Consider the following 23,706-nt stretch of genomic DNA (forward strand, 5'->3'; position numbering starts at 1 on the left):
GGCTGTGCCCTGTGGTGTCACCAGAGTCATGATCACCACTTGCAGTGGGTGACTATGAACAGCAGCGTTGGGCAGTGCCCTGGCACTCAGACAGAGCCAAGGAATCTCTGAGTGCCCTGGACACTCTCCAATGGGGATGGGCAGCGAGCCCCTGCTCCAGCAGCGTGTGCAGGGAGTGCTGGAGGAGCTGCACAGAAACGGGCCAGGGCAGGAAGGTCCATTGTGGCCACCGAGGGAGTGGGGCAGAAGAGCTGGCTCAGGGCACCACCTGCACCTCCTCCCCTTGATCCCACTGGATATGGAGCCTCCATGGCCCTTCTGAAATGAAAACCAGGATGCTGAGAAGGGCCTCGCCTGGTTTCTTCTGCCTGTTTGCTCATTACTGCAGGACTGGGGGAGTGGGAGCTGTGGGAGAGGAAAGGATGTGCCTGCAGGAACTTGGGGAGAGGGTGGGATAAGGCTTAAGAGCTGGTGGAGAGGAAATAATGTTCTGTTGGAACTGGAGGAAAGAGGCCATCTTTGGTTGTTTCTGTGCTGCTTTGCTCATCCTTTTGGGTGTGCAGCTGGGAAATGGAAAGGGAGAAGAGGGAAAGGGAAAGGGAAAGGGAAAGGGAAAGGGAAAGGGAAAGGGAAAGGGAAAGGGAAAGGGAAAGGGAAAGTCCCCTCTGAGCAGTGCCTGTGTTCCTGAGGAACAGGGTGAGAAAAGAGGCAAAGATGGAGATTTGGGGCAGAACCTCCTCTCCTCTCACGCTCCTGCACACCCTTGCACTGTGGAGAGCTGTAGAGAAACTCTCCAGGCTTGGGGTACAGGGCTCTGCCAAAAGGCTTCCAGCAAAATCCCCCTTCCAACAGGAAAGCATAACCTGTGCTCACACTGTGGCTCTATTGCAGGGCGCATAAACTCATCCTCCCCAGGACAGCTGCACTGGAGGCAGCGAGGCCTGAGAGGCTCTCTGTAATGGATCCTGATCAGCTAATTGGTGTTTATAGGCTTAGATCTGCTGCTTCTTAATTTTATTCCAGCCCCTCGATTGAATTTCTCACATGTAAGTGAGCCCCACGAGTCCATGCTAGCCATATATAATGGATGGTGGTGGAGGGAAAGAACACAAATGTGGCTGAATGCCAGTAACCGATGCCCAGACAGTGGTGCAGCAGAACCCTCTGCTGAGCATCCCCCACTGCCAGAACCTGCCCTCAGTGCCCTGTGCAAGATGTCCCCAGCACCTGGCCTGGGGCCATGACCAGCCTCGGCCATTCTCCATTGTCCCCAAGAGCAGGACAAGGCTTGGAGCCAAGTCACCAAGCCACTATCTCCAGGAACGGCGCCAGTTCCACCCACTGAGCCCAGGTGCTGCCACTCGATGCCCCATCAAATATTAATACAATGCTGGATGCCGCTGTGCCCTGCCCCAGCGCTGCAGCCCTGTGCTCTCCAGGGCTGCCCGAGCACGGCAGCCTCCCCTCCTGCCCCGTATTGCTCCTGGCTTCCAACAGAGGGGCTCTGGGTGTGCAGCCGCACCACCTTCGGATGTTCCCTGAGCAGGGCACCACAGCACCCGACCCCCTCACTTCAGCAGCCAGCTCAGCCCCCTGCAGCAGGTAAGACCCCACTGGGGCTGGGGCACTGGGCACCCCCATCCCCGAGGAATGCCAGCCGGTCACCCCAGGGAGCAGAGGACGGGCTGGGGACATGGGATGCCCGGAGAAGGGCTGGCAGCCATGGGGCGGCCCCGGGCTCAGGAGGGATTCCTCAGCTCCATCCCGTCCTCCGGAGGAATCAGATCCACCCGTGGCTGTCCCCCGGGGAGGGTTCTCCTCCCCGGGGAGGTCCGGAGTGATGTGTCGGGTCACCCCTCAGCTGGGGGGGCCCTGGAGGTGTTGGGGCCCACCACCCCTTGCTGCCCTCCCTCAGGATGGAGCCCGGCAGGTCGGTGCCGGCGGAGCTGAAGCTCCGCAAGCCCTCGCAGCGGGCCAGGATCCCGGCGCCCTTCCTCGCCCACGCGGTAGGTCGCTGGCTCGGCCCGCGGCCCCCGGCTCTCCCCTCGGCGGCCGCACCCCTTCGAGCCCCCCACGACTCTATCCGCACAGGACGGGGCGCCTGGGCCGGCGGGGCCCCCCGGGCCGGACCCCGCGGAGGTAGACGCGGAATCGCTGGTGCCCACGCACGATGAGCGGGGCCGGCTCATCCCCGAGTGGAAGCGGCAGGTGATGGTGCGGCGGCTGCGGGCCCGGCTGGAGAGCGAGGACCCGGCGGGAGGGCAGGTACGAGGGGCACGGGGAGTGCAGGGGGCGCGGGCTGTCGGAAGTCGCTGACCGCTTCTCCCGCAGGATGCAGCCTCCTGGAGCTTCTCGGCCTCCCACCAAGCCGTGCTGGGCCCATTCGGGGAGCTGCTGACCGAGGCAGACCTGCATCAGCTGGAGAGGGCGGTGGAGAGCCTGCGGCTGCGGCGGCGTGGCGAGGTGTACCAGGGCGAGCTGCGGCGCCTGGTGCGGGAGCTCCGCGCCCTCTTGCCCGCCCCGCTGCTCAGCATCTCGGTCCGCAGCCCCCCGCCTGCCCCGGGGCAGCCCCTGCCGCTCTGGTTCAGCCGCCTGGCCGGCGCCGTCAACAGCCTGGCCGCGCTGCTGGGCAGCGCCGAGGGGCTGCGGGATCCCTGCGCTGCCGCCGCCGCGCCCGCCGCTCTCCCCGCGGCCGTCGGGCATCCCCGGGAGCCCGGGGGCAGCCTGGCGCAGCGGGAGATCCGCCAGTGCGGGGTCTGCGTCCGCAGCCTGCGCGGCGCCTTCGAGCCCGCCTGGGGCGCGGCGGGGAGCGCGGCCGCGGGCGGCGAGGCGGAGGCGGCCAGCGACTCGGGCATCAGCTGCGAGGAGGCGTTTTCCGACGGCGGCGGCGGCTCCCCGCGGCACGGGAAGGGGCCGGGGCCGGAGTGGGGCAGCTTGAGGAAGGAACGGATCGTGATGCTGTTCCTGAGCCACTGGAGACGCTCCGCGTACGCGCCCCTACGGCCCGGCGCCGGGGAGCCGCGGGAGGCGGCGGGGAGCGGGGCCCGGGCGGCGGCGCGCCTGGCGCGGCAGAGAGCGGCCATCCAGAGGCTGCTGAGCGGCTGGAGGGACGCTGCCGCCCGCCGGCCCCCGCCGCCGCCCCCCGCCCGCACCCTGCTCTCCCCGGAGCAGTTCGTGCCGGCGGCGGGGGGCGGCCCGGCCGAGTACGACAGCCTGTCGCTGGAGCTGTTCATGCTGGGCTATTTCCGCATCTTGGAGCAGGACCTGCCCCCCGAGGAGCGCCGAGGCCGCCACCTGCTCTGTTTCGAGGTGTTCGAGCAGCTGGGCCGGCACGGCTGGCGGGCGGTGCGCGCCTTCCACCGCGCCGTCATCGACGAGATCGCGGCCGGGCGGCGCGGCTGGCGCGACGGCTTCGACGACATCAAGGCGCGGTACTTCGGGACTCTGCACAGCCCGGCCCCGCGGCCGGCACAGCCCGCGGAGGAGGGGGACGAGATTTGTCGCTACATCGATCGCAGCTTCGCCTTTTGGAAGGAGAAGGAGGCCGAGATCTTCAGCCTGGAGGAGTGATGCCGAGGGGCTTCGGAGGCCGCGGGCTGCAATAAAAACCTTCTCGGTTCTGTCCCAGCTGAGCGAGGCTTTCCGGGGCGGTGAAGAAAGCTGCTAAGCTGTGCGGGCCGCCTCAGCAGCCAGCTCCCCCTGTCCCAGGGCGGGTGTTTCGGGCCCCGGCTGCCGCCGAGTGAGATAACCACCTATATTTATAGCGGCAGCGGCAGGGCGAGCCGGAGGAGCGAGGAGGGGCGAGCTGGGACCCCCTGCTGCCCATGGGGTGGAGGGAGGATGCTGTGGGAGCCTGTTCCCTCAGCCTCAGTGCCCAGCCGACCCCTTCGCGAGGGGCAGGCTTTCCTAAAGGGATGGGACAACGACAAGGATGGGCGGCGAGAGCTCTGCCCGTGCGGTGCCTTTAAGAGCAGGGAGCAGTGTCCAGGTGCCGCCTAAAAATAGCGAGTGCCCCTGGTCCGGCTGATCCCGTGTCATGCGGCGTGTCCCTGCCCAGCGCCGGCCCCGCGCTCCCTTCGCTCCCGGGGGCCGGCCGGGCTGGGGAGCGCTGTGAGAGCGGGAGAGACCGCGCCGAGAGGGCTGAAATCACCCCGAAAATCATCCCCGACAGGCAGGGCAGCTGCGGCGTGGTGAGGAGAAAACACCGCCGTGGACGGGGGGCTGTGGGAGCGCTGGTGCAGCCGCTGCTGTCCGACACTCGGCGCTGGGAAGGCGGGAGGGGTCGCGGCAGGGGGAGAGGGACACACCGTCGCTTTTCCTAGCAGGGACACCCTCGCCTCCCGCTGCTCGGGCACTGCCCGCCTGCCCGGCCCCACGGCCACCCCCGGCACCATGGTGAGGAACATGGACGACTTTGATTTCTGCCTGCCTTCGCACGCCCAGGGCGTGCTGGAGGGGCTGCAGCAGTTCCGCAGCAACCCCAAACTGGCCGACGTGACGCTGGTGGCGGGCGGGCGGGAGTTTCCCTGCCACCGAGGCATCCTGGCCCTCTGCAGCCACTACTTCTATGCCATGTTCTCCGGTGACTTTGCTGAGAGCATCGCAGCTCGGGTGGAGCTAAAGGAAGTAGACCCCGGTGCGCTGGAGATGCTGCTTGATTTTGCCTACACGGGAAAGGTGACCATCAACCAGGGCAACGTGGAGGGGCTGATGAGGACCTCCAGCCAGCTCCACTTCCCTGCCATCCAGAAGGTCTGCAGCCGCTACCTCCGGCAGCAGATGGATGCCACCAACTGCCTAGGTATCTGTGAGTTTGGTGAGAGCCACGGCTGCCCCGAGGTCTCCTCCAAGGCCTGGTCTTTCTTGCAGGAGAACTTTGAAGCCGTCTCTCTTCAGGAGGAGTTCCTCCAGCTCTCCAAGGAGAGGCTGGCTGTCTACCTCTCCAATGACCAGCTGCAGGTGCAGGAGGAGCGGAGCCTGGTTGAGGCTGTTCTGCGCTGGGTACGCCATGACCCAGGACCCCGAGCCCAGTTCCTGCCGGAGCTGCTGGAGCTGACCCACCTTGTCTCGCTGCCTGACCAGTACCTGCAGCACCTCCTTGCCACTGAGCCTCTTGTTCGTGACTCAGACGCCAGCAAGGCCCTCGTCGCCCGATCCCGCAGCACGGTGGGTACCCCCTTCCCCTAAATGCCACTCTGAGCCAGGAGGGAGGAGCCTGATGGCCCCACCCTGGCCTCTTCATCAGGGGCAGAGTGGCACTGGTGCCCTGAAGAACCCCCCAGCCCCACCACAGAAGCTGGAGGAGGTGCTGGTGGTGGTTGGTGGCCGCGTGCTGGAGGATGAAGATGAGGAGAGGGGGCTGGAAATGCCGGCTGCCACCAGGAACTTTGCCTTCTACAACCCCAAGAGCAGTAAGTGCCACCCACTTCCTCCCCCTCCCTTCATGTTAATTAACCATCTGTCTGCCCTGAAGCCACCTCTTGTCAAACTATGTCAGGTTAGGGAGACACTAGTTGGGTTGGAATGGGCTTGAAACAGGGGTGGGTTAAAAGTGCCGTGGCTGGCTGTGGGGTCATTGCATGTCTCTGCTGGGTTCCAGGGCGATGGATGGCTCTGCCTGACTTCCCTGATTACAACAAATGGGGCTTTTCCCTGGTGGCTCTGAACAACGATGTGTACGTCACAGGTCAGTGCCAGGGCTGCTGGTGCAGGGTGGGGGCTGCAAGGAGCAGGGGTGGAGGACAGGGGACAGTGAGCATGAGGCACTGGTGTGAGGTTCCTCTCTGAGCAAAATCCTCTCTGTACTCTCTGCTTGGGCAAATCTGGCTGCTGGCATGGGATACCCAGGACAGCTGCACTTGGAGAGGGTGGCCCACCTGCCCTGCCTCTCTCCAGGTGGCTCCCGGGGGTCCCAGAATGACACGTGGTCAACGACTCAGGCCTGGTGCTTCTGCCCCAGGGACGGGCTGTGGAAGCCCATCGCTTCCATGCTGAGAGCCCGGACAAACCACACCAGCGCCGTCCTCAACGGGGAGATCTACGTCATCGGGGGTGAGGCTGCCAACACCCCCTGGCTGCTGCTGCCCTGAGGGTCCCTGCGTGCCCCAGAGCAGCAGGGTGGCTGCAGTGTCCTGTCACCCTGCAGGGACAACAGTGGATGTGGTGGAGGTGGAGCGCTATGACCCGTACAACAAGAGCTGGTGTGCCATCAGCCCAGCCCCCAAGTACGTGAGCAATTTTGCAGCTGCCAGCTGCTTGGGCAAACTCTACCTGGTGGGCTCCTGTGCTGTCAAGTACAACGCACTCACTCTGCAGTGCTACAACCCTGTTCAAGGTGAGAGCTCACCCTGCTGCCACACCCCACCTGTGCTGTCCCTGGGAGAGGGGGACCCCCAGGCAGGTGACCCCTGGAATGCCAGGCATGGTCCCGTGGGATGTGAGCAGGTGATGGCAGGGTGTGCTGATGGCTGACACAGGGCCCAGGAGCCCCAGGAGTGTGGCTGTTAGCAGCATGGATTGGGTCACAGATGTCTGACACAGCCCAGACCTGAACCTCGGTGGAGTGGAATCTCTGGGGCATTGGGGTGGGAGAGGCTGCCTGCCTTAGGAAGGAACCAACGCCCTGTGACAATGCCACCTCCCCAAATTGACTCTTTCCCATCCCACAGCCCCCCTACAAACCGTGTCCCCACCCCCCACTATTTTTTATGCAAGACCTTGCACTGGGATGGGGACTGTGGGTGCCAGTCTGCCTGGCTGGTCTGCCTCCTCCCTTTCAAATTCCCCCTGAAATAGCAATGCTTTTTTAGCAACTGGCAGCTGCAGTGAGAGCCAAGGGTGGGATGCACTGCTAATGACTGCTCCTTGCAGATCTGTGGAGTGTGATCACATCTCCCTTCATCCCCAAGTACCTCTCAGCCCCACGCTGTGCCACTCTGCGTGGGCTCATCTACCTCATCGGGGACAACACCAAGAAGGTCCACGTGTACAACCCAGAGGCCAACATCTGGCAGAAGGTGGGATGTGGGACCAGGCACAATCAGCCTCCCAGGGATATAAGGATGGTGTCCCCAGCTGTTTCCCCTCAATGCCAGCACCCCCTCTCCCTTCTACCCACTTGTCCCTTGGTTCTGTTAACAACCTGAGCTGAGGATGCCCCACTCCTTCCTCCCCTCCTCCCCATCACATACACGAGGCACCAGAGGCCCCCAAACCCCACAGAAAGAAAAGATGGGGTAGGGAAACACATCTGATGGGTCACTGTTTTCTGTGGTGGGAGTAGAAGGTCACCAAGGAGTCCCTGCACATGTCACCCTGTCCCTCACACAGGTGCAGCTCCTGCACACACTTCATGAGAACGGTGGGATGGTGGCCCTGGGTGACAGGCTCTTTGTCACCGGTGGCCACTGGAAGGGTATGGACGGGGACTACCGGGTAGAAATGGAGGTGTATGACTGCACCAAGGACCTCTGGACGTGCGAGGGCTCCCTGCCCTGTCTCTGGCTCTTCCACAGCTCCTCCTCCATCTTCATGGACACCTCTAAGTGGACAGAACCTTTCCAGGCTGACCATGGGTGGTAGTGCTCCCTGCCACCCTATGCATCCATGTTCCCCTTTTTCCTGCTGCCTGTTCTGGCAGATTGGCGAGTGGGAGGTGGAAAGCCCTGTGCCAGCCTGGCTGGGGCACCAGGAGCATGTTCTCCCCCATCACTGCAGGGAAAAGGCTTTTCCTTATAAACACGCTTTGGTTAAATACTCTCTTTTCGTTTGTGGGTTTGTGGTTTATTAAGAACCTTCTTCGCCCTCCAAAAACCACCTAAAGATTTTCGAAGCGTTAGAACCAGGCGGCGCAGGGCGGGCATCTCCCGAGGGCAGAGCCAGCAGCGAGGCGGGGCCGGGGCCGCGCTGCCGGGAGCGGCGGCACAATGCGGCTGCCGGAGCTGTTCCTGGTGCTCCTCTACGCTGCCGCCACCGGCACCGAACCCCGGGGAGCAGCCGCGGGACGGGGGGAGCCCGGGGCGGCCCGCGTGGAGCCCCGGCAGGCGTGGATGCTGCTGGCCGGGAGCCCCGGCAGGGCGAGCGGCGAGCGGGGCCGCGGCGGGACCGGCGCTCACACGGCACCTGCGGGGCCCGGCTCCCCGGGAAAAGCAAACTCGGCTGCCCCGGCCTCCCCCAGGATGCCGGAGGAGCTGCTGAGAGAGCTGCAGCTCCTGCTCAGAGGTACCGGGGTGGGGAGCCAGGGTGGGAGCTGTGGGGACAGCAGGACAAGGCAATACAGGGCTGGGCAGCTGAGCCAGGAGTAGTGAAGGTTCCGTTCCTAATGCCAAACTCCATTGGTGGGGTTTGGGGTCAGGCGTGGCCAAGATGTGCAGGACAGCTGGGCAAGGGTGTAAGGAGGAAAGCAGCAAAGGTAAGCCCGAAGCCGGGGCCCAGCGTCGTGTGGAAGCAGCTTTCCATTGCCAAACGTGTGAAGACATTGGTGTGGAGCAGAAGATGTGGCAGGAGCTGGGATCGTTCTACATTGTAAGTGGCCAGCCTGCCCCTTTTCCCTCTCTGCAGGGCACCTGCCCTGGCACAGGGACTCTTCTAACTCCAGCCATTCCCCATCCCAGCCTGACAGGGAGGGGATGTTCCACCGCGGCCCAGGGCTGAACCTGACCAGCGGGCAGTACACAGCCCCCATTGCAGGATACTACACCTTCAGCACCACGCTGCACATCGGTGAGCCCCCACCCACCCCAGGGCGCTGCCCAGGCACCCTGCTCTGCCACAGCCCGGGCTGGCTCTCACCCTGCTCTGCCACAGCCCCTGCTCTGCCACAGCCCCTGCTCTGCCACAGCCCGGGCTGGCTCTCAGCCCCTGCTCTGTCACAGCCCGGGCTGGTTCTCAGCCCCTGCTCTGCCACAGCCCCTGCTCTGTCACAGCCCGGGCCGGCTCTCACCCTGCTCTGTCACAGCCCGGGCCGGCTCTCACCCTGCTCTGTCACAGCCCGGGCCGGCTCTCACCCTGCTCTGCCACAGCCCGCAGGGAGCCGCGCAGGAAGGGGCAGGGCTGGCGACAGAGCCGCCTGCGGGTGCTCATCTGTGTGCAGTCCCGCTGCCAGCACAACAGGTACGGCAGGGCAAGGCCAGGGATGCTGGAAGCGGGGAAAGAGCCCTGGGAAAGGAGGAACCTGCTCCCCCCAGCACCACCCTCCCTCTTCTGCAGCCATTTGGAGACTGTGTCTCGGCTGGAGAGCAGCAGTGACCTCTTCACCATCTCTGTCACAGGCACCCTGTACCTGCAGGTTAGTGCTGCCAGCTCCACTGGGCAGCAGGGCTCTTCTCAGAGCTCTGCTAGGGCACTACAGCAGACTTGGCTGGGCTGCCCTGAAGGCCCTGTGCTGCTCTTTTCCCAAAAGGAAGAGTAGGGGCAGCTCCCCCAGCTCTCGGTGTGCAGGGCAGAGCTCTCTCCTTGGCTCTGCCAGGCCGTGCCTGGAGCCCAGGGGAAGTGTCCTGGCCCTGCTAATCCCTCTCTCCCCCCAGGCTGGGCAGTATGCCTCTGTTTTTGTGGACAACACGGCAGGCTCTCCCCTCACAGTTCAAAGTGGCTCCGATTTCAGTGCTGTTCTGCTGGGAGTGTGAAGAGGTACCAGGCTGAACCTGTGCCAGGAGCAGCCAGACCCTGCTCTGCCAGCCACCATCGTGTCCACCCTGCTCAGCACCAAGCCTGAGGACTTGCATTTGCTCATGCAGGAACTGCAGTCTGGCCTGATACTGCTTGTGCTGCACAAACAGTTGAAGATGGACAAAAGATCATGAAGAAGATGATGATAATAATAAAGCAGCCTGACCAGGATCTAAAGGCATTCTTTTATCTAAAGGCTAGGCCTAGAAGTTTATGTTGGAAAGCACTGATGACAGGGGCAGCAGATGGCTGCCTTCTCCCTAGGGCTCTGCTCCCATCATGCCTGGGTACAATGTGGTACAATGCTCCACATGTTCATTTTTGTTCCCTTCTCTGTCTAGACTTAGTCCCAGCAGCCCAAGCCAGATTCTGTATTGCTTTAGCTGCCCTGCAGTGTATGAGCAGAGAAGGTTTGCTGGCAGGAGCCAACATCCTTTGCACTGATCATCAAAGCAAAGTCCCAGTAACGGGACATTTGATCAAAGCCAATTGCTGTGCCGTGGGCTTGCAGAGCAGGCACTCCCTGCCTGTGGCACAGGGCCTGGCTGTGTGCAGCACAGATACCCCCTGTGCTCAGCCTGAGATAGCTGAGTGAGGAGGGCACAGGCCTACGTGACCAAGGCAGGGCTGCAGCAGAAGCACCAGGAAGGCAGGTTTGATTTCCTAGTACCACTGAGTGCTGGGCAGGTGGTGCCAGCAGCACTGCAAGATAGCCTGAGCTGTACCCAGCCCCACCTTCTCCCAGGGATAGCCCTGGCCCTGCCTGCCCTTCCCCACGGGCTGCATCTCCTCGAGGAGCCTGGTGAATGCAGTAATTTATGAGTAGGGGTGTTTGTGTCTGGGAAGGAGGGGGACAATCTCAATGTTGACTTCTCCTAAAGCAAAGAGAACTCATCTCTGAGAGCAGCATTGTGCTTCACCCCCAGCTGACCAGGTGGGCAGCAACCTCCTGGCACAGCTCCTGCCCAGCCACAGAGCTTGGCCATGGCAGCACCTCCCAGTCCCCACACACCATGAGCCAAGGCAGCCTGGCTCTGATCAGCTGCCTCTCTTCCTGCTACACACACCTGAGAAGGCAGAGAAAGACTCAATGTCTGGAGCAGGACTTGCCCAGCTGTGAGCTGTCCTGTGCAGGTGAGATACCAAGAGCACTTGATCACAAAACTGAAAAAGCTATTAAGTCAGAGAGAGAACTGCATGCAGAGCACTTGTGCATGGGCCACCCTAAAGTGGTCCTGCCTGGTCCTTGCACTGAGGCAAGGAGAGTGCTTTTTCAGGAAACTTCCTGCAGACCCTGTCTTACCATGAAATTAAAGCAAATAGTTGTTTGGTTTTTTTTTTTTTTTCTACTTCCACTAAAGCTGGGGCTGAGCCTGCTTTTCTCCCTGGCTGTCTACTCCCAAGCATGGTGAGACCTGCTCCTTCCTTTTCCCTTTTACCATGAAAAATGGACATTTTATGGTAATTCATTGTACCATAGTAACACTGCATATTCTGATCCTAGCTGGAGCTGTGCTTTCAGAACTTTTCCTAAAGGGAAGAAAAGCAGTGTTGTAAGATTTGGGAGGGGGAGGGAAAACAGTCAGAGAAGGACAAGCTAACACTCCTCTAACCAGCTCTTGCACAGGAATTCAGAGCTGCCCCTGAGCTGGGAGCATGGCTCAGCTCTTGCAGCATGGCATAGTGCAAGAAGTGGAAAAAGGGGGAGCTGAGAAGGGAAAGCAAGTTACCTTTCTGAAATTTGCCATCAGGTTTGTTTTTGCCACAAACAGAAGCAACTCTGTGTTACTCTGTCTGGGCTCTCTAAATTTGTCTTTCAAGAGCAGGAACAGGAGAGTGTGCTGCTAACAAAGGCATTTCCTCTCAACTCATCCTGCACTACAACCTTACATCAAAACACACAGCAATGGCTGGAAGCAGAACAAGCTGGCAGAACACAAGCACTACCCAGAATCTGTGCCAGAGGGCCACTTCCTTCCTCAGGCCTGTGCAGGAGATGCAGTCAGTGTGACCAGGCTGCACAGCCCAAGCCTCAGACTAAGCCCATGAAGTGTAACTGACTACTGCTGGAACAGAAATAAAAGATGGTCAAACCACTTGTCCCAAACAGGACAGCCATCATGTGCTCCAGCAAACAGCCCAGGAGCTGGGATCATGTCCCAAAGTTCCAGGGATACAGAAGACAGAAAGGAGCCAGGGAAGCCTTAGAGTGCTGCACAAAACAGCAGGCACCACCCTGCCCCTGCCCCCTTGCCCTGGGACTACAGCTCTGCCTCACCTCCCTCACTGCCCCCTCACACACAGGGTGGGAAATTGGAAACTTAAGTGCTTAGGTAGCCCAATCCATTGAGCTTTCACTCTGTCACTTGGTCCTAAGCCAGACTTTCTCTGGAAAACAGCACACTGACTGCAGCAACAGCTGGTAGAGGCACTGAGACAGGATGAGACACCAGACACTTATGAGTACCTAAAACCTGAGATGCCTTCTCCTCAGATAGCACAGACAAGCACAGAGCCTTCCTGCAGCTCAGCTGCCTGGCAAGTCCAATTTGCTGAAAACACTTTTACCAAAAAACATCAGGAGCAAACCATACCAACATTGTGGTAAAACTTCAACATGTTCTTCAAACACAGCAATGTAAGCAGGTATGCTGCTGCTCTGCAAGGGGTGTTTGTGTCCCTCAGCTGCAGGCAGCTTCACAGTCCAGCTTCAGAGTCAAAAGATTTGCTACCCAGTGTGGACATCCCAAGCTGGCCTAGAGTACCTCAGTCTGCATGTGTCTTGCAGGGTCTTGCACAAGGATATGGGCAGCAGAACTGTCCCATGTGAAACAGCTGGCAGGGCTCATGCCAAACGAATTTACTGCGTTTGCCAAGACATTCAACCCTACCACTAAGTGGGCTAAACCTAGTAGAAAAAACCCATCTTTATTTACACTGAAGAGCATCCAGCAGGACCCCCCTCCCCCAGGCACAGGTGCATGCACACAGAGCTCTCCCTGCCCTCCCCTGCAGGCAGCAGGGCTGTCCCTCAGTGCTCTATCCGTACCACCATGACGGTGACGTTGTCGGCCGAGCCCCGCTGCACGGCCTTGTTGGCCAGTCTGTTACAGGCAGCCTCGTACCGAGCGTCTGCTTCCAGCTTCCCTTCCCTCATCTGGATGTTCTTATCCTGCGGGCACAAAGCAATTTGTGGGTACATTGTATTTTCCATCGTTGGGAAGTAAAACGAACTTTCAAGCAAACCCCCCGTGTCACTTTCTCCTCACCTCCAGGCAGGACACAATGAAGTTCACAGCTTCTTCTGGTGTAAAGACTTTAAAGAGGCCATCACACGCTATCAGGATGAACCTGCAAATCAAATAGAGACAGGTTCCAAGGCAGCTACAGCAAAATCCCTCCAATCAAAAGTATTTTATGAACATCCATGCTTGGATCCAAAGGGAAGATGCCATAAAAGCTCATCTGAAAATCCCTTGGGATCTACCATTCATGGCAATTCAAAACACAGGACAAAGAGCCAGGCAATTAGTGTAAGACCTAGATCTGGACATGCTGGCAGTCCTACAACACTGGCAAGATCATATATGATCCTGGTCAAATGATCCATTGTTTCTATAAGAACTGCTTCTTTCCTTTGAGTCATTTTCATTCGTGTACTTTCCCTGTGAAGCAGCTAATGCAAGGAAATAGAGAAACAAAGCTGCATCCCTCATGTACATCACATTTCTGCACTCCTGAGGTATGTGGTAACTTAAATATGCAAATTCAAAAGAAAAGCACGTGACACAACTGTGATCAGAAAACTCTGACACAAAATATTTCCACAGGCTACAGAAGGTTGAGGAGACAAATCCCAAGGCAAGGACAGCATACCCCTTAGGATGGGGAGACAGCCTGCTGTGCACTCCCTGCCTGCACAGGGAATTGTATTAACCAGGAGCTCTAACCAGAGTCACCAGGTCAAGGCAAACTACAAGCAGCCTACAGCAGTGGTCAGTCTGCCTCTGAAGACACCACTTCAGTGCCTGATACTCAAGAGTATCTTTAGAAATATTTCAGTGGATCACTTGATAGGGAACTCTAATCCCAGAAAAAGCAGCAGTACTGGGTTACACTCGCACCTCTGAGAGTCTGCAGGGCCATACTGACATGAAAGCTCACTGCAATTTGTTGTTGCCAATCATAAAATGGAAAAGTATCTCAAATCTTCAAATATCAGAGCTAAATGCAAAAGTATTTATGGGCAATACAGCTGCTAGAAACAACTCTTGGACAGAATGGAGACCCAAGAACTCAAGCCTTAACTAACTGCTTGAACACTGGCTTGTGAACTTAATCAGAGCACAAAGGACATTTAAGGCTTGTGTGTGCTATTGCTATGAGGCTGGTTCCCCCAAGAGAAGCCTTCACAGTACCTTGGCAGAGCAGCAGCATTATTCCACTGTTCCGACAAGGAACAGAAGCAGAGACATCAGCAGTAAGAGCATCCTCTAATTCTGGGGGGATCAGTCTGAAGTGCCTTGGCTCTCACAACAGAGCAAACAGGCTGTGCAGCTCCTGCTCAGCAGAGCTAGGACAGGCAGCCCCAAGCCAGGGCACACTTTACCTGTCATTGTGTGTGAGTTGGCAGCGTTTGATGTCTGGCACAGAGATGACACCACAGCGTTTGTACTGGCCATCCCCGATGGAGCGAGAAACCTCCAGCACCCCCAGCACTCTTCCATCCCTGCACGAGGAAAGAAAACACTGAGAGCCTCCCCCACGTGTGGAGTTCACTGCATTGCCTGATGGGGACACTCTGTGCATCCATCCACTCCTACCAATAATGATCCACCTCCCCAGCAAGTTCAGATCTTCCCGTCAGAGTCTGTATGTTTGTATGAAGCTATGGGAAACAAGTGAGGGGGAGGAAGAAATGAAGTCAGGAGACTTCAAGGCTGTTTTCTGTCATCCTGTCAAGCCCTGCTTAGCCTAGCAAACTGGGGCACTAAGAGTTATATGGGAGCTGAACTCCCACTGGCATAGTCTGAATAGAGATAATTTTTTGGCAAGATAACCAGCAAACTGCCCTGCAGTAGAAGCAGAGTGGCAGAGGCAAGAGGTCTGAGTCAGCAGCCCCTGCTGTGTCCTGAGGACACCAACCCCTACAGACTGGCTCAGCTGCACAGCTCCCAGGAGTGAGAAACAAGGCATGATCAGCTCCTGATCACTTGGCCTTTAGTAACCACTGATTGCAGCAGGCAGTTCTGTGAAGCCTGCATTACAACACCCCTTAGGAAACAGCTCTGGTTTGTTAAGCATTCCTAATTAACCAAGCTCTCTAGAGAAACAGCTTCCCACACTTCACCTTTCCAAAACATCCTCTCCCCAAAAAGGCTCTCCTGTGTCCCCTGGGAATACACATAGCTCATTCATCTCATAGTCCAAGCAGCCCTGCTTGAGATAAAAGCAAGAAGCAAGGCACATCACAGAGAAGAGATCTGACTCTCACACACTTTGTGGCTTATCTCTTGGGCCCAAAATATTGAACTGCAAGCAGTGGGAGAGGCTCCCAGGCAGTCAGAGAGCAGTTCTGAAAGGAGCTAGCAGACACTGGGCCATCTCTTTGCCATGTGCAAGAGAGATCAGAGCTAAGGGTAAGCAGAGCATGTGCTCCCCAGAGATAAGGGGAACAAAGCGCTCCAGACATGGCAGTGGAACAGAACTGAGACCACCCCTCTCCACCCTGGGTGCATTTTGCCTCCACAGGCATAAAGATACTTCACCTGCACTGAATCCTCTCTTGTGAAGACACCACTAAATCAAGAAACACCCTTCAAAGAAGAGAGAACCTAGCCAGGGAAATAAGACTCAGCTGTTGTGTTTAGCACCAGCTTCCCAAACAGCCATGAACTCCTTTTGCACAAGAACATGAAGATGATCACATTCTGGCTCCAGAAAACTCCCTCCTAATGCAGAGAGCCTCAGTGCATCAGCTAACTCCAGGGGACCAACATCAACTGACATCAAGGGCTTTTTGTACAGGACAAGGAGAGGAGTCATGCTGCAAGAAAATGTTCAGCACCACAGTGTGCAGAAAGCAGTAACTTCTTCAACACTCCAGTCCAAGTCCATAGGTCCAAATCTGTAGGTCAAGCTTAAGTATGCCTACAGTGCAATCCCACTGCCAGGCTTTCACATGGGTCCTGCCTCAGCCATTGTAAGGCTCTGGGAACCATCAACCAACTCCAGTAACTGAATCCTTACAGGCCTCAGGCAGCAACACATTCTCTCAACTAGGATGCATACTGGGCTCAGGGAACTTCAAAACCTCAATGCTCAGGCCCAAAATCAGGCAAGGGCTTGGATTAGCTCATTCACAGCCCCAGGCACTCACCTGACATTTCCCCCAGCCTTCTGTATCCGCATCCTCTCCTCGTACTGGGTGGGGTTGTGCTCCTTGCTGAGGCTTAAGGCTGTGTGCTTCTGACTCTCTTCATTGTAACGACACAGAATCGCCTGTGCTGACAAAACACCATCATCAAACAACACCACAACTGCAGCAACTTCTTGATAGAGAGCCCCATACTGCAGTGAATGTCCTACATCAGTGTCTGTGGCCAGTGCTGTTTCTCAGGGCTCGTTCCTAGGCAGGAGATGCTGTTCAGTACCTCTATCAGTGATCTGGATGCAAGAGCTGAATGCACCATTATCAAGTTTGCTATGATACCAAATTGGGAGTGCTGTGGGGTCTCTGGAGGGATAACAGGCCTGGCAGAGGGATCTGCACAGATTCACCATTGAGCAATCCCAGTGGCACAGAATCACTAAATCCAAGTGCTGGATTCTGCACCAAGGCTGGATCAACGCTGAGCACAAGTGTAGGCTGGGAGAGGGGTGGCTGGGGAGCAGCCCTGCTGGAAGGGTCTGGGGATCTGGGCTGGCAGCAGCTCAGTAGGAGCCATTGCCAGGAGGGCAGGTGGCATCCTGGGGGCACCCAACAGTGGCCAGGGGGTCAGGAGAGGGGATGGTCTGGCTGTGCTCAGCACTGGGGCAGCCTCACCCAGAGCACTCCAGTGCTGGGTGATGGGAAGGTGCTGGAGTGTTCCAGGAGAGGAGACCCACACTGGGGCTGGGAGGAGGCTGAAGGCTCTGGGTTTGTCTGGTTTGGAGAGAAGGAGGCTGAGGGACAACCTCATCCCCCTCTGCAGCTCCCTGAGGAGGGGGCATGGAGAGGGAAGTGCTGATCTCATGGGAGTGCTGATCTCAAAGCAGGGCCAGGGAGGTTCAGGATGGACATTAGGAAGTGTTTCTTTATAGAGTATATAATCAAATACTGCACCAGGCTTCCTGGAGAGGTGGCTGATGCCCCAGACTGTCAGTGTTTAAGAGGCATTTGAGCAATGGTGTAACTTTAGGGCAGGCCTGAGCTGGTCAGGCAGCTGGACCAAAAGATTGTTATAGGTCCCTTCCAACTGAAATATTCAAATATTCTCTTCTTGATACTGTGAGATATTTAGCACCATCAAGAGAGAGCTTTCACACACCATTGTTTTACACTATGGGAGACAACACAGAAGTACTCTGTACCTACCCAAAACAAGATGCTTTGTAGGAACAGTTGAGAAGATCATGACAACTCAGACATCCCAAACAAACAAGCAACCCCACAAAGCTCTGGGCAGAATAAAGATGCCATCAGTGGTCTCCATTCTGCTTACCCGGCTGTCCCCAAGGTTGGCTATATAGAGAATATTGTCAACAGCTAAGACACAAGTAGCTGTGGAGCCATCCTTCCATGCTGGCTTCCTGAAGGGAATAAAAATGAGATTACTAAAGAGGAAAAACAACACTGAAGAAGTTAAATTATGGAGTGTTCTTGGGGTCTCAAAGAAATATCCTGTGCCAACACACAGCAATCAGGCAGCACAAGCCCACAGCAGCTGCCTGCGAGCAGCTCAGGCTGGTGATAAACAGCAAACTGGACCAGGACAGAGGGACTACACAGATTTCTGAATGCACAGCCAACACCCAGCTGGTGTAAATTCTGCCAGCCACAGCTCCCACACCAACTCTTCCTCACACTCAGCTCCCAGGAAACCTCACATTTGAGCAGAGAAGGCTCAGTCCTGACGGCTGCCCAAAAGCTGTAGCACCACAAGCTAACAAGCACCACACACTGCTCCTTGGGAAGCTGCTTCTTTGCAGCAAAGGGAAGGCACAGACAATTCTGCACCAGAAATGCCTTCTTTTTTTGCTTCCATTTTCCTTCCTTCTTTCACAGTATCTCTGCCCCCTCCCACACCACCCCAGCAGCACCACTCTCTCAGTCGTTCTCCTCCTGTTTCACTTCCTGTAGTTAAGCTTTTATCTCTAGAGCTCTAGGTAAAATGAGAAGCATTTCTTAGATTACAGCTACCAGACTAGTCCTGTCCACAAAAAAGCCTGGCCATGATGCCATTCTTCACTGAAACTAGGTTTGGGAGACTAATTTCTAGACATATTTCACCCAGTTTTTCCTTACTTGGAAAGTGTGGCTGAATGAATATGATTGATTTCACCATCAATACAGTGCTAGTGATCCTTTGTCATGCCTTTGCCATAAGTCATGTTTCTGACCAGAGGCTGATTTGAGAAAGACACTGTTGTGAAAGACTCAAGAAAGCATCTTCCTTTTGCCTGGTCAAACTTGCTGTTCTGATTAGGCTTAAGAGACCGAGCCAGTTTGCAATTTACTTAAAATTGAAAGTTTTCAGGGAATTGCAGGATCAAATGCATTAATAATCCCTCCATCTGTGATAGAGGTGTCACTGTGAAATAGTAACAGTAAAAAAAACCAAACCAAATGTGTGTAAAGGATTGGTAACAAAGTGACTATTTGAAATGCAATCTAAATCTTTCCTAGTCCACACAAACCTTCCACAAGGAAGGTTTCCTCTGCCCTGCTCACAACTCAGGCCTCAGAGAGGCACACTAAGAAATACAAATTACCAGAAAGCATTTGCACTTACTGGCTGGATGCCTGCTTCAGAAACTCTTCATCTGTGTGTTTGAAGGTGTCCAAAAGGCATCTCTTCACAGTTTTCTCCACACTGGCTACCTCACCTGTCAAACAGGGAAAACAGCAACTAAGCTCCAAGTAAAACATATCTGATCTATCCTAGTCTGTCCCTTTGCTCATCCAACATTCAGTCAGGCAGTGCATCTCTTGCACTCTGCAGAGCAGCTGGGGCACATCCTGGGCTTATCCTACCAGAAATCTATGCAGTAGTGTATGTGGAGAGTTTATGACATAAACCTCTCCACTACAGGAGTATTTTCACACTTGATTTGACACTACCAAAACTGGCCAACACCCCATCTCACACTTGTTTAGTGAGTCACAATTGGCTACTTGCACCCTTGTGCCAAAAAGGCTTCCAGCCCTCTTCCCCAGGAGACACAGCAGTCAGGGAATAAGGGGTGGGTACTGTAGGACTACACCCACAGATCAATTTCCCAATCCACTGCCAAACCAGAAAAGGTGATGGTTGTCCCACAGCCCTTATTCCACTCCTCTCACCTTTAGGAAATTTCTTAATCAGGTTTTGGTGCAGATTCTGTGCTGCAAATTTTGAGGCTCGGACTCCCCCGTGGCCGTCAAAAACAGCGAAGTACGAGACACGTGTGCTGTGGGGAACAACAAGTAGCAGAAAGAGGCCAAGAAAGGCCATTAGCCAGGGAATGGGATTGAGGACATTCCTCTCCACAATACCCTGCCCTGCGTCAGCCAGACCCAAAATCCTGCACTCCAAGGCACAACAGGTAGCAGGTCTCTGAGGTCATACATTCAGCATTTCCATGGTTTATGTGTTCCAGCATTGATCTGAGAACTTGCAGTTTTCCACTCCTCAAAAAAAATGAGGGGCTAAAGGGTTTACACACCTCAGCTTGGCATAAAAGCAGATAAACATTCTACCTCAAGGACACTGCAACTCTCCAGCACTATAGACATAAGTCCAGCCAATCCTACAGTACCTTCCATGCCTAAGCTTGTTCAAACTATGCTACATACAGCAAACTTGGATCTGTCAGAACACAAACCTCTTGGGACAGTACTAGTTCAGAAGCTAAAGAGTATCAAGGTGATGCTTGAGAATTCTTTTAAATTTACATACCCACTTACATTTGGGTAATAGAGGATCAACATCCAGAGTTATCAGGTTCCCATGGTCCTTGTAAAGTCAGTGACTGAATTCACTAAGCAGCTCTGTGAATTGCCTGGGAACACAGCTAGCTGATGATTCGCCCCAGGTCTCCCAACAACAAGCCCAAACCATGCACCACAAGACAGGCACACAAGAGCATCAGCTGTTCAAAGCAAAAAGGATGATCCCATGGGCTTAGCTGAAGCTGGAGTTCCCTCAGCTGCAGGATGGCTGTTCTGGCAGCTGGGGCACACTTACATTTGGGAGGGCAGAGGCCGGCATTCCTCGGTGATGTCGTTTAAGATGACGTGTGCATCCTGCATGTCTTCCCTCTCACCTTTTCTCTCTGCCACATAACCCTTCAGTCCAAGAATGCCCACTGATCCTAAAGGGGAACAAAGCAGGCACATGCATGCTAATCAAACTCCTCTGTCTCCTCAGCTCAGGCTAAAAACCAGTAAATTCTCAGCTTTCAGAACCCTGTCCTGGCAGTGCAGCCCTCGTCCTGCAACAAAACATCAACCATCTGCTGCTAAACAGGACATGTTTATTTTGTAACGTGGGTTTTTATGTGTCCCCAAGGTCAGCAGCTCTAAAAGCAGACTGCCCTCATTTTAGCAGGCAGCTGTAGCCAAGCAGGACTGCTGGGCATTGGACATGACTCTTACCAAACAGGGGCAGGGTAGGCAGGGGAAGCACAGGGCACTGAACCTGCAGATTAAGTAAAGCACAGCTTTAAGGAGTGCACTAAGGACAGGAAATCCAGGTCTGACATTCCCAGGACACGTCCCTTACTCTGTACCCTTGAACACATCTTACTCCTAAAGCTACAACACAGCACACAGGCACTGAAGCCAGAGGCCTGTATGTAACAAGCCTGTCTTTCCCCTTCTCTGGCATCCTTAGAAGCCAGCAGAGAGATTCGTGGATGTGGCAAAAGAAAGTGCTGTGGATCCAGCCTTACAGAGGCTCCAAACCCAATCCCCTCTTGGCAGCACAGGCACTTATCCTGCCAGTGCTGAGGGTCCTGCTGCTTCAGCAGGGACAGTAGGAAGGCCCAGATGAAGGAGGCAGACAGAGGCAGGAAGCTCAAGGAGCTTCCACAGAGCCTGCAGCAGATTGTTTCCTACAAGAGGCTGAAAAGGCAAGCAGACTGAAGAACCAAAGCTTAGCTTTGTTCTGGACTTACTCAGCCCAACGCCAAAAGTACAAATTGAGTACATTTGTTTTCAAACTGTCTGAAAACCTTTACAAACTTTCTTTTCCACAAGTTCTTCCCTGCCATTCTTCTCTTCCTCCTCCTCCAAAGACTTTCTCTTCTGCCCTTTCTCTTGGCTCTCTGCTGATGAGACTTGCTTAAGAGCACTGGAGGCTGAAAGAAAGCAAAAATGAAGGTGGCTCAAGTGTTCCAGGACTGTTTTACTTGCATAAATTCAGCAGCAAGTCCTTTTATACCAAAGTACACTCAGGAGTGCAGGCTCACACACATACACAGCATTAAGTGACCACAGTTATTACTGAACAACCCACAGGTTTTATTCCTTAGCTGCCAGGCTTTTTTTTTTTTTCTTTTTTTTTTCCCATTTAATAGCTCAGGAACTTAATGTTCCAGGCTGGAACATTTCCACATTATTATTATTAATATTTTCCTCTATGATCTCTGCCCACAACAATACAAAGAAACTTACTTTATTACTTTGAATGTGCATATTTTTTTTAGAGAGTTGAGAAGAAGACTCTAAATTAAAGCTAGCAAGCAAAACTTGATGTCAGAACTCTGGTGTTTTTCCTTCTGGAGATTTAGGCTCCTATGGGTATAGTGAATTATCTCAGCTCCTCCCAAGTGACAGAAAGCAGGATTTGAAGCCATTTTCAGCAAGGAATAAGGACACAGCCCATGTCTACAGCAGAAAAGCAGCCAGGGCAGTGGCTGCACCAGGGGACACTTTCCCTCCCAAAGCAGGGAGCGTTCAGAGAATGAGGGTCCCCAAAAGACAGGAATGTAGTTCTGGGAACAGGCCTAATTTTAAGATTCAGAATCCTGATTTAAACAATTGGGGCACAAATTGCCATGACAAGTGTCAGCAGATCTGGACTGGAGAAATAAGTACCAGGGAAACTTGCTATGTGTCCAACACAACAGGCTGCACTGTGGGCTTTTCCCAGAGAGGGGTAATGAGGGACACAACTCCTTACCTGGGTCACCACTGCTGGCTGGAGGGAGACCATCAAAGAGCAAAGAGCCTTCTTTTCCTGGAGCACAAGAAGAAGACAGAAATAACTAAACACCTTTGATCTTTTCAGGGAATAATGCTTTGCCTATGTCTTTCCTGAGGTGAAGAAATTATGTCAGTTTACCAAAGAGAGACTAATTTCTACTTCCATCAGGCAAATTCAGGCTTTGCATTCCAGTGAATACTTTTATAGAATATTTTATAGAATATATGTGGAACATCTGTAACATCCTGGTTATAAAAAACCAAACAGGATGCAGCTGGTCTGCATACCAGCACTGATAACCCTACTGTCTGTCCAACAAAGAACAGGATTTACACACGTTTCATCTGAAAGAGATGCTGATGCAGAAAACACAGAAAACCAAACTAATGACAGGAACAGAGCACCCATACCTGAGTCAGCACTGCTGGATTGTGGGAGATCATCAAACAGCAGAGGCCCTTTTTGGGCATCTTTCCCTGCAAGGCACCAGGGCAGAGTAAGGAACCAGTGCAGGCACTCCTAGGGGATGTTGTTCTGAAAGGACTGCGCTGAAGCCAGCACAGCTGTGGTAAACCAGGAGAGCCTTACTTCCGCCTGTAATTTTAGCAGCTGCTACACAAACAAAATAACCACCTGCCTGGGGCCTAGGTGAACTTTTGTCTTGAGAACAGGTTTTTGGGCCTTTTTGCTAGCATTAACATCCCTCAGCAGCACAGCGAGGGGAAAGGCTCCAACATGGTGTAAACGGCAAGGAACCGCAGCTCATACAGAACATGCAAAAGCACGGTGTAAACTGCCGCCGAGCGAGCCCCGGAGGAAAAAACCACAAACCCCACCAAACCCGGCAGTTTCTCCAGTCCGCCCCCTCACCCTCCCCACTGTCCCTCAAGCTCGCCGTGGCGGCGGCCTGGCAGTGCGCGGAGCCGCGCTGCTCCCGGCCGGGCTCAGCAGGGCCCCGCAGCCCCTCAGGTGAGGCCACGGGCTCGGAAGCGAGCAGACCCGATGTACAGCAGCGGCCCGAGCGCGTCGCGGCCTCACCCGCGGCGGCGCCGGGCTCGGGCAGGTCCCCGAAGAGATCCATGGCCGCCGCGCCGCTCGCTCCCGCCCGCCCCGCCGCCGGCCCAATGCCGCACCCGCGGCGGGCCGGAAATGCGCCCTCGGCCGAGCCGGCAGCGGAACCACCGCGCTGGCCCCGCCCACAGCGGCACGTGCCCGCCCAAACCACCAATCGCAAGCGGGGACGCGCTGTCACTCATTGCCGTCGCCCCGCCCCTCGCCCCGCCGGGTGGAGCGGGCCCGCTAGGGGGCGCCCCCTCCGCCCGCCCTCAGCTGCCCGCTCTACAAGCAGCCTACAGCAGTGGTCAGTCTGCCTCTGAAGACACCACTTCAGTGCCTGATACTCAAGAGTATCTTTAGAAATATTTTAGTGGATCACTTGATAGGGAACTCTAATCCCAGAAAAAGCAGCAGTACTGGGTTACACTCGCACCTCTGAGAGTCTGCAGGGCCATACTGACATGAAAGCTCACTGCAATTTGTTGTTGCCAATCATATAATAGAAAAGTATCTTCAAATCTTCAAATATCAGAGCTAAATGCAAAAGTATTTAGGGGCACTACAGCTGCTAGAAACAACTCTTGGACAGAAGGGA

At 55.3% G+C, this 23,706-nt stretch overlaps 4 protein-coding genes across 8 annotated transcripts; 3 read left to right on the plus strand and 1 right to left on the minus strand.

Moving 5' to 3' along the window:
• Positions 1-1,916: 1,916 nt before the first annotated feature.
• ESPNL (espin like) lies at positions 1,917-3,842 on the plus strand. Its single transcript, XM_056499090.1, is given in 2 exon segments — positions 1,917-2,006; positions 2,092-3,842. Coding segments are annotated over 2 exon segments (1,569 nt in total). The 3' UTR covers positions 3,571-3,842.
• Positions 3,843-3,997: 155 nt separating this feature from the next.
• On the plus strand, positions 3,998-7,760 carry KLHL30 (kelch like family member 30). 2 transcript variants are annotated; one of them, XM_056498962.1, is made up of 8 exons: positions 3,998-4,190; positions 4,326-5,166; positions 5,246-5,411; positions 5,600-5,686; positions 5,896-6,051; positions 6,146-6,334; positions 6,871-7,016; positions 7,330-7,760. In XM_056498962.1, the coding sequence occupies exons 2-8, from the start codon at positions 4,393-4,395 to the stop codon at positions 7,579-7,581; spliced, it is 1,770 nt and encodes a 589-aa protein (XP_056354937.1). In that variant the 5' UTR covers positions 3,998-4,190; positions 4,326-4,392; the 3' UTR covers positions 7,582-7,760. The 2 variants fall into 2 exon arrangements, with proteins under 2 accessions (XP_056354937.1, XP_056354936.1); XM_056498961.1 differs by having other exon boundaries at positions 3,999-4,190; positions 4,323-5,166.
• Positions 7,761-7,775: 15 nt separating this feature from the next.
• On the plus strand, positions 7,776-9,837 carry LOC130256877 (erythroferrone-like). 4 transcript variants are annotated; one of them, XM_056498965.1, is made up of 6 exons: positions 7,776-8,220; positions 8,354-8,523; positions 8,613-8,721; positions 9,021-9,286; positions 9,525-9,627; positions 9,735-9,837. In XM_056498965.1, exons 1-5 carry the CDS (start codon positions 7,926-7,928, stop codon positions 9,621-9,623), a joined length of 939 nt encoding a protein of 312 aa, XP_056354940.1. In that variant the 5' UTR covers positions 7,776-7,925; the 3' UTR covers positions 9,624-9,627; positions 9,735-9,837. The 4 variants fall into 4 exon arrangements, with proteins under 4 accessions (XP_056354940.1, XP_056354941.1, XP_056354939.1 ...); XM_056498966.1 differs by lacking the exon at positions 9,735-9,837 and having other exon boundaries at positions 9,021-9,111; positions 9,208-9,617; XM_056498964.1 differs by lacking the exon at positions 9,735-9,837 and having other exon boundaries at positions 9,021-9,617.
• A 2,738-nt stretch (positions 9,838-12,575) lies between these two features.
• ILKAP (ILK associated serine/threonine phosphatase) lies at positions 12,576-23,237 on the minus strand. The gene is made up of 12 exons (XM_056498963.1): positions 23,094-23,237; positions 22,466-22,531; positions 22,032-22,088; positions 21,082-21,207; positions 20,094-20,220; positions 19,211-19,317; positions 18,660-18,753; positions 17,370-17,457; positions 16,046-16,167; positions 14,276-14,395; positions 12,936-13,017; positions 12,576-12,838 (listed from the first exon to the last, which is right to left on the minus strand). Exons 1-12 carry the CDS (start codon positions 23,134-23,136, stop codon positions 12,698-12,700), a joined length of 1,173 nt encoding a protein of 390 aa, XP_056354938.1. The 5' UTR covers positions 23,137-23,237; the 3' UTR covers positions 12,576-12,697.
• Between the last annotated feature and the right edge of the window lie 469 nt (positions 23,238-23,706).

This window comes from Oenanthe melanoleuca, chromosome 9, assembly GCF_029582105.1.
Source record: "Oenanthe melanoleuca isolate GR-GAL-2019-014 chromosome 9, OMel1.0, whole genome shotgun sequence".
Lineage (NCBI taxonomy): Eukaryota > Metazoa > Chordata > Aves > Passeriformes > Muscicapidae > Oenanthe > Oenanthe melanoleuca.